At 51.2% G+C, this 7,680-nt stretch overlaps 3 protein-coding genes across 3 annotated transcripts in view, besides 1 other annotated feature; 2 read left to right on the top strand and 1 right to left on the bottom strand.

Moving 5' to 3' along the window:
* Window positions 1-114: 114 nt before the first annotated feature.
* F5J12DRAFT_732652 (uncharacterized protein) lies at window positions 115-1,722 on the top strand (the record flags this gene model as incomplete). The annotated part of the gene is made up of 4 exons (XM_051741973.1): window positions 115-459; window positions 515-711; window positions 765-1,189; window positions 1,250-1,722. The coding sequence occupies 4 exons, from the start codon at window positions 115-117 to the stop codon at window positions 1,720-1,722; spliced, it is 1,440 nt and encodes a 479-aa protein (XP_051593951.1).
* Window positions 1,723-3,040: 1,318 nt separating this feature from the next.
* Window positions 3,041-4,786: a sequence feature (Protein overlapping with rRNA (F5J12DRAFT_901526, KAI5980477.1) was converted to a misc_feature.).
* A 304-nt stretch (window positions 4,787-5,090) lies between these two features.
* On the bottom strand, window positions 5,091-6,332 carry F5J12DRAFT_901525 (uncharacterized protein; the record flags this gene model as incomplete). The annotated part of the gene is made up of 3 exons (XM_051748209.1): window positions 5,091-5,921; window positions 5,973-6,059; window positions 6,117-6,332. The coding sequence occupies 3 exons, from the start codon at window positions 6,330-6,332 to the stop codon at window positions 5,091-5,093; spliced, it is 1,134 nt and encodes a 377-aa protein (XP_051593950.1).
* Window positions 6,333-7,033: 701 nt separating this feature from the next.
* Window positions 7,034-7,680, top strand: part of F5J12DRAFT_789200 (uncharacterized protein) — a gene marked incomplete at both ends in the record, with an annotated part of 1,609 nt that continues 962 nt past the window's right edge. Inside the window, 2 exons of the mRNA XM_051743753.1 lie at window positions 7,034-7,378; window positions 7,434-7,630. Coding sequence (XP_051593949.1) covers window positions 7,034-7,378; window positions 7,434-7,630 — 542 coding nt within the window. The remainder of the gene's footprint in view (window positions 7,379-7,433; window positions 7,631-7,680) is intronic.

Genomic DNA, 7,680 nt, shown 5'->3' with positions numbered 1-7,680 from the left:
TTTGCCATAAATGGGTGGGTAGAGTGGGTAGAGGCCCCCCTTACAATGTTATAAAGGGCGGGGGGCCTCCTTATCCGACTTGTCGTCTTTACCCACTTTCCCACACATTGCAACATGTCTCAAGCGTCATCATCCTCCAACCTCTATGCCTCGACGTCGCGATGGCAGCCGACTCGTTTCATCTCGCCCATCGCCACTCCCTCCGTCCCCTCTGTACCTTCGACGCCAATGCCTCCGGTAATGGCAGAGGGTCGATGGCGACACCACGCCATCCCATCACCAGCGCTGCCAACGCAGCCTTCGCTATTCGGCACCCCGCTCGCACCGCCGCCGCCTGCCCAACAGCGTACTTCGTCGGTTGGACCAATTCGGTCTCAACCCCTAAGGGCAAGGCAAGCGGCACAGCCCGGCGCTACCTTTAGGTGGAGCGCTAAAAGGTATTTTTTGACGTACGCTCAGGTGCGTCATTATCTTTCTTTATTACTTCCATGACTGAACAAAGAGTTCGTTTTAGATTGGGGACCGACCATCCGACATGGTCAGGGAGTTCTTCGAGAACTGTAACCCCAAACCATCGACGTGGAAGGTGGCAGTGGAATCCCACCAGGACGGTGGGAAACACTGGCACGTCATCGTCCAATTCGACCAGGCGATCCGATCTCGTAGAGCGGATCTATTCGACATTGATGGACTGCATCCGAATGTCGTCACGTAAGTATTATTCTATATCTCGATGACTACGTCAACTGATATAACCTTATTAGGCTTAAATCTCATCGCGACCTCCTTACGCGATGGGAATATATCCATAAGGAGGAGGGAGCCGAGATCTTCGGACCATGGCAGGGACCATCAGGTAATGCCGAGGTCCAGGACCTCAAGGAGGGGAAGCGTGACGAACGCTTCGTCTATATCCGCTCCGCGACCACTAGGGACGACTTCGAGGACCGTGCCAAGGAACTCGCCCCGTACGAATGGATTATCCACCATGACAAATTTATGTCATTCGCGGATAAACACTGGAAGGCTCAACGACCCGCTTACGAGTCGAAATGGACGGAGTTCCCACGTCTGCCAGCCACGTTGGCAGAATGGGCGTCAGGTGAGATGAAAAACCCTGACCGTCCTAAGACCCTATGCGTATGGGGTCCATCTCGGACCGGAAAGACCGAATGGGCAAGGTCATTAGGTAAGCCCTCTATTCATCGGGCTTTGATCGATGATATAACGGCTACTTATTCCCTCTTAGGTCCACATATTTATATGAATGGCCAGCTTAACGCCGCCAAATTATTTGAATTGGACGGCGATCAAGAACCCGAGTACTTGGTGCTCGACGACATGGACATAGACCGCTTCTGGTCCGTCAAAGAATTCTTCGGTGCGCAAAAAGAATTCGAAATCACGGACAAGTACATGCGAAAGCGCACAGTGTTCTGGGGTAAGCCATGTATTTGGCTCAACAACAAGAACCCCCTCAACACGACGGTCCACGACGTCGATTGGTTGAAGGCGAACACCGTGGTCTACAACCTAGACCATCCCCTTTACAACGATCCAGCGCCACCTAACCCCCCACCAGTAGTACCTACTCCGGACTTAGGTGAGCCCATCGTATGGGTGCCGACACCGCCACCTGTACTCCATCATCCGCAGCCAATTGCTGCGCCGACGGTCTATTTAGAAGACTTGTACCCTAACTGGCCTAGACTTAGAAATTAGTGTACATATTGTAATATATAACACGTATCATAAGTTTGACTTGGACGAATCAGATATCCGTTAAGTATAGAGATATGCATGTCCGTCGATGACGAACCCTAACCTTAACCGAACCTAACCTTAACCAGTTACTGGGGTATGCATGTCCGTCGATGACGAACCCTAACCTTAACCGAACCTAACCACCCTAACTTAACCGAACCTAACCTTAACCGGTTACTGGGGTGTGCATGTCCATCGATGACGAACCCTAACCTTAACCGAACCTAACCACCCTAACTTAACCGAACCTAACCTTAACCGGTTACTGGGGTGTGCATGTCCATCGATGACGAACCCTAACCTTAACCGAACCTAACCACCCTAACTTAACCGAACCTAACCACCCTAACTTAACCGAACCTAACCACCCTAACCTTAACCAGGTTTTCGTGACGACCACCGGCAGCATAGTGGCTACGGGCCGCATTCGCGGCCCTTCGCATTATATAATCGCACCCTAACCGTTAACCACCCTAACCTTAACCAGGTTTTCGTGACGACCACCGGCTTGAATAGGACCACCGGCTTTCATATGACTGAGGTACGCTAAGAGCTAGGTTAAGTTAGGCTAGCATGAGGGGGCCTTCGGCCCCCTAAAGGAACCTAACGTTAACCCACCCCAAGGAGTATCTGATTGGTGGGGGTGATGAAGGCAATTTCACGTTTCGAAGTTCATTGTCAACCACCAGTTTCCCCCACCACCACCCTTGGGGAGTTTGGCTGGGGCGGCACATCTGTTAAAAGATAACGCAGGTGTCCTAAGGGGGACTCATCGAGAACAGAAATCTCGAGTAGAACAAAAGGGTAAAAGTCCCCTTGATTTCGATTTTCAGTGTGAATAAGAACCGTGAAAGCGTGGCCTATCGATCCTTTAGTCCCTCCGAGTTTGAGGCTAGAGGTGCCAGAAAAGTTACCACAGGGATAACTGGCTTGTGGCAGCCAAGCGTTCATAGCGACGTTGCTTTTTGATCCTTCGATGTCGGCTCTTCCTATCATACCGAAGCAACCATGTCTACCCTCTTCAAGCCATCCTCACTGAGTACAGACGAGAATTGGAATATGTCTACGAACCGTACTCCTCATTCTGACACGGTCAATCCACAAGTCCCAAGGTCACGTGACTGTTATTTAGGGCCGGTCTTATGTAGTGGTACCTCATGCGGTGTTGCCCGAGTCTACGACCGGGCAAGCGTGGTTTGTTCTTCTTAGTTGCAACAGCTAATTTCAAATATACATTCATTTCGCAATCCAACTAAAGAGTATTCTACATGTCTAGTTACGATATCATTCTATCAGAAAGATTCTTGTACCAAACGCGCATATGAAATTGGAAATGTGCACTTCCAAATGGAGGACCGGTACATAACGGATCTCGGCGATATGGATCATCCGGTTCCACTTCCATTTCTGCGTTTGGTACTTCTTTCTCTTCGATGTCGGCTGCTTTAGGATTATCCAATGCATCTGAAAATAACCCTAGGTCCAGACCCTCATCGTCTCCGGGTCCAGCACCGCCACGAATATGCTCAGCTAACTTCGCCTTTCCTTTGCCTTTCCCTTTGCCTTTTGGTGTTAACGAAACGGTCACATCATCGTCGTCGTCGTCATCGTCCTTCTTAACGCCGCTACCACTAGCTTCTTCACTACCAGGTGTTAGACCTCGACGTAACTTGAATCCTTTAGCACTAGTGTCTATTACTGTGGGATTTGCTGACCACTTCGGTGCCGAAGATGCAGATGTACCTGACGTTACCGCCTTGTACGTATCAGGAATAGCATTGTAAAATGAAGGCAAAGATCCTTCCGTAACAGGTGTTTTGTCCTTAGGTGGAGCAAACACACGAGTCATGGTAGGTCGTCGTCTTCCGTCAAACTGCTGCCAAGACTGCTGATATTCCGTAAATTCATCTCCATCGTAGTCAGGTAAATCGGCTATGCCATCAGGCATCCCTTCCCGACCGCCTTCATATTCCTTTCTAATCCCGTGCCGGAAATGACTTGCTGACTGATGAACAATAGAGTCCTGCCGATCGGCTAACTCTGGCATTGTCATTTGATTGCCAGCAAAAATCACTTGTCCAGATGGGGCGACTGCCCCAGTTGGTGGGGGGTCGTCCAATTTCCTAGCCCTACGCGCCGCTGCACGTAATCCCATAGGCCATTCTTCGATGCCCGCCATGGCTTCTTGAGGAAGATTCGGATCAGCCATACGTGGACATGGCACTAAAGCATGTGCCAGAATCATCACGTAAAGCTTCATTGTCGGTTGGCTTTTACCCAATTGGATATCACCGAAGGCACGTTCACCTGCTGCGCCATATTTGGATTCATAAAGGTACTTGTGACGCATTCGCTTAAGAATATTAAACGAAATAGTCTTGGCACGTGACCCTCGATTACGGAATATACGAGTGACATCCAAAAGAACCCTGACAGGTTTCCCAGAATGTTCATATGGAACCACCTTCATTATCTCATCCCGACGGGTGTGATTCAAATGTGCGTGACGTGAAACCCAAGAGCTAAACGGAAGATACACCATTTCCGTACCTCCGGTTCCTTCGACCGCAGGATACGTAGATTGCTCGACGCCAACAGGAATATAACTTTCCTCGTTGTACAGCCAATCATTAACAACATGTGGGTTGTCTGGCTTTTCTGCGGAATGGAAGAACAAGAAACGGACTTTCCATTCTGATTGAGCGCTCAAAGACCACAATCCACGGAAGCACAGTCCCGTCATCATGATCCGATCGCTTCTACGAAGGAAGCGAGTATCGGGCCTATTAGAATACGGTATAGTGTTACCCTGAGTACACCAAAACTGTACGTAATTTTCCCATGGAGTATCTTCAAACCTCTTACGAGTATCGAACATTATTGGCGCGCCCTTCCCGAGTTGTCCTGGGTTGGACTCGTGGGGGAGACCACTCGCCAAGCAGATCTCCGTAAGCCTGCCGTGTCGGAAGGTACCCTTGGTGTAGGTCTTCCTCCGGCGTGTAAGAATTCGCTTACGACGCATTCGCAATTGAGCATAAACCCTCTTCCGGTAGGTTGTACGCTTGTACCGTCTTCGTGTCGTATTTCCTCTCCGTCGACTAAAACGCGACCGTCTTGAAGAAAGCTTACGGAACTTCCTTGTCCGACTAGTACGTGTCCGTCTCCGTACGTAACGCGAACGAGCCATTCCTTTCTAAGACTAATTCCAGGTAATGAAGGTACAAGATAAAGAGTCATAACTTCAAACTTAACCGATGTCGCGCTATTTATACTCAGGCCTCACACGTAAGGAAAACAAATACAAATATATTAGTACTAGGACTAGCCTAGTACCGACAGCGGGCCATGGGCGACTCGAAGTCTTCCCATTTGACCATGTCCCCGACCTCCGCCATCTGCAGATGTGCCAGATAGGCGGTGGCACACAGGTAACTACGTACAAATTGATGGTATGTATCCCGATCTACATACCGCTCCATGTTACCTATCCACGGGAACCGGCCACTTTCTTCCACCCAACCGCCCGGACTCCAACGAGGGTGGGACAGCACCGCCGCCACTTCGCCAAGCACTTTCGGGAGTACTTGGGCCCGAGTATTCCCATCTACTCCGGGTTCGCCGACCGCGGGACAGAACGTGTCGGGGGCCATGTGATACGCTGACCGCCGGAGGTAGGTCTCGAACGGGTCGAGCGGCTCCCACTTCCACGCGTCGAAGTCGCTTGACTCCGAAGTCCCCGACGACGAGGAGGGAGGGGGGGAGACGCGAATCTCAACACCGGAGGCTCCGGGCTCTCCTGTTTGATCCGCTTCGATGGCGACGGCGGGGGGGGGGCTTCTTCTTGGGGAGGGGGGGAGGGAGTGGAACGGAGAAAGAACTCCGCATACTCCCGCTTCAGTAACCTCCGCGCTGGGACTATGGCGGGCATCGGAGGCGGGAGAGGGCGACCCAAGGGTGGAGAGATCCGCCCACCAGCTGGAGGAGGACGAGGAGCGGGGGTTTGGGGGACTACCCGAGGTCGGGGGAACCCAATCGTGTGCCATAGCTGCGCACGCAGGTTCCCCTGCCTGTTCGCCAGCCTCACCGCCGTGTACCTCATCAACCCCAAACTGGGGATGACCGCCGCCCTGGGGGACGATGCTGTATACGTCCCATTCCTAATGAACAAGTTAGTCAGATAGGGACGCCAATCTAACTAACTTGCTCACCTGTATTCCACCCGCACCTGCAGGTCCCATAGCTGCTGGCACATTACTGCCACTATCTCCGCAGCACGCGGCTTCCTCTCCAACGAACTGAAAAACTTAAATAAATATCAGAAAAAACCAATAAAAAAGAAATCTATTACTTACCTTGTCATTGCACGGATCCCCGTGCCTCCAAACGTGCCCTATCCCAACCGGGCTCACCTCCTCCAAGACGTTATCGTAGGCGCCGATGACGACGCCGCACCCGCACTTGACGTAGTCGTCCTGACTACCTGCCGCCATCGTCTCCATATTGGAGCCATCCTCGACGCGGGCGAAGTGGGATTGGATGAGATCGAAGTTGTTGAATGCGTAGGACATGATGAGAGAAGATGAGGAAAGAAACGACTCAAGGCGGAGTTTAAATACTCCAACATTACCATCATGTGACTTTTTTCCCATCGACACTAATTTAGAACATTCCAGTGGGGATTGTTCGGTTGCATCCTATTCGGATAAACCACGGGGTTTACTCGGCTGCGAGTTCCGGCCGGATAAGCGGTGTCACACTGCCTCGCTTCTGATGGAAGCATCTGATGGTAACACGGCTTATCACCGCATATGCTATTTACACCGGATCATCACTTAGCCTCAAACAAATCAACGCTGTGCAAATGAGTCATTTATTACTAAATTACATCACTTTGTAGAGTCATTATGAGTCATCATGAGTCATACGAACAGCGGATAACGCTATCCGCAGTTGACGTGACTCATCGTGACTGTTCGGCACAGCCATGTGTCTCGGTTATGGTATCACGCGACTAATAGCCCCAGGCTAATAACCCTGGGAATGTTCGCATTCTACCCATACCCAACGCCGCATTAGGAAAGAGTTACCAATTATGGTACCACTACTTCCATTTATGGACTTACGACAGGGTAGACCTGCCTTTTATGGAGTGTCTATTGCCATAAATGGGTGGGTAGAGTGGGTAGAGGCCCCCCTTACAATGTTATAAAGGGCGGGGGGCCTCCTTATCCGACTTGTCGTCTTTACCCACTTTCCCACACATTGCAACATGTCTCAAGCGTCATCATCCTCCAACCTCTATGCCTCGACGTCGCGATGGCAGCCGACTCGTTTCATCTCGCCCATCGCCACTCCCTCCGTCCCCTCTGTACCTTCGACGCCAATGCCTCCGGTAATGGCAGAGGGTCGATGGCGACACCACGCCATCCCATCACCAGCGCTGCCAACGCAGCCTTCGCTATTCGGCACCCCGCTCGCACCGCCGCCGCCTGCCCAACAGCGTACTTCGTCGGTTGGACCAATTCGGTCTCAACCCCTAAGGGCAAGGCAAGCGGCACAGCCCGGCGCTACCTTTAGGTGGAGCGCTAAAAGGTATTTTTTGACGTACGCTCAGGTGCGTCATTATCTTTCTTTATTACTTCCATGACTGAACAAAGAGTTCGTTTTAGATTGGGGACCGACCATCCGACATGGTCAGGGAGTTCTTCGAGAACTGTAACCCCAAACCATCGACGTGGAAGGTGGCAGTGGAATCCCACCAGGACGGTGGGAAACACTGGCACGTCATCGTCCAATTCGACCAGGCGATCCGATCTCGTAGAGCGGATCTATTCGACATTGATGGACTGCATCCGAATGTCGTCACGTAAGTATTATTCTATATCTCGATGACTACGTCAACTGATATAACCTTAT

Source organism: Pisolithus orientalis (assembly GCF_024613125.1).
Source record: "Pisolithus orientalis strain OTSU chromosome Unknown F5J12scaffold_426, whole genome shotgun sequence".
NCBI classification, from domain to species: Eukaryota; Fungi; Basidiomycota; class Agaricomycetes; order Boletales; family Pisolithaceae; genus Pisolithus; species Pisolithus orientalis.
This window is presented reverse-complemented; position numbering and strand designations above follow the sequence as displayed.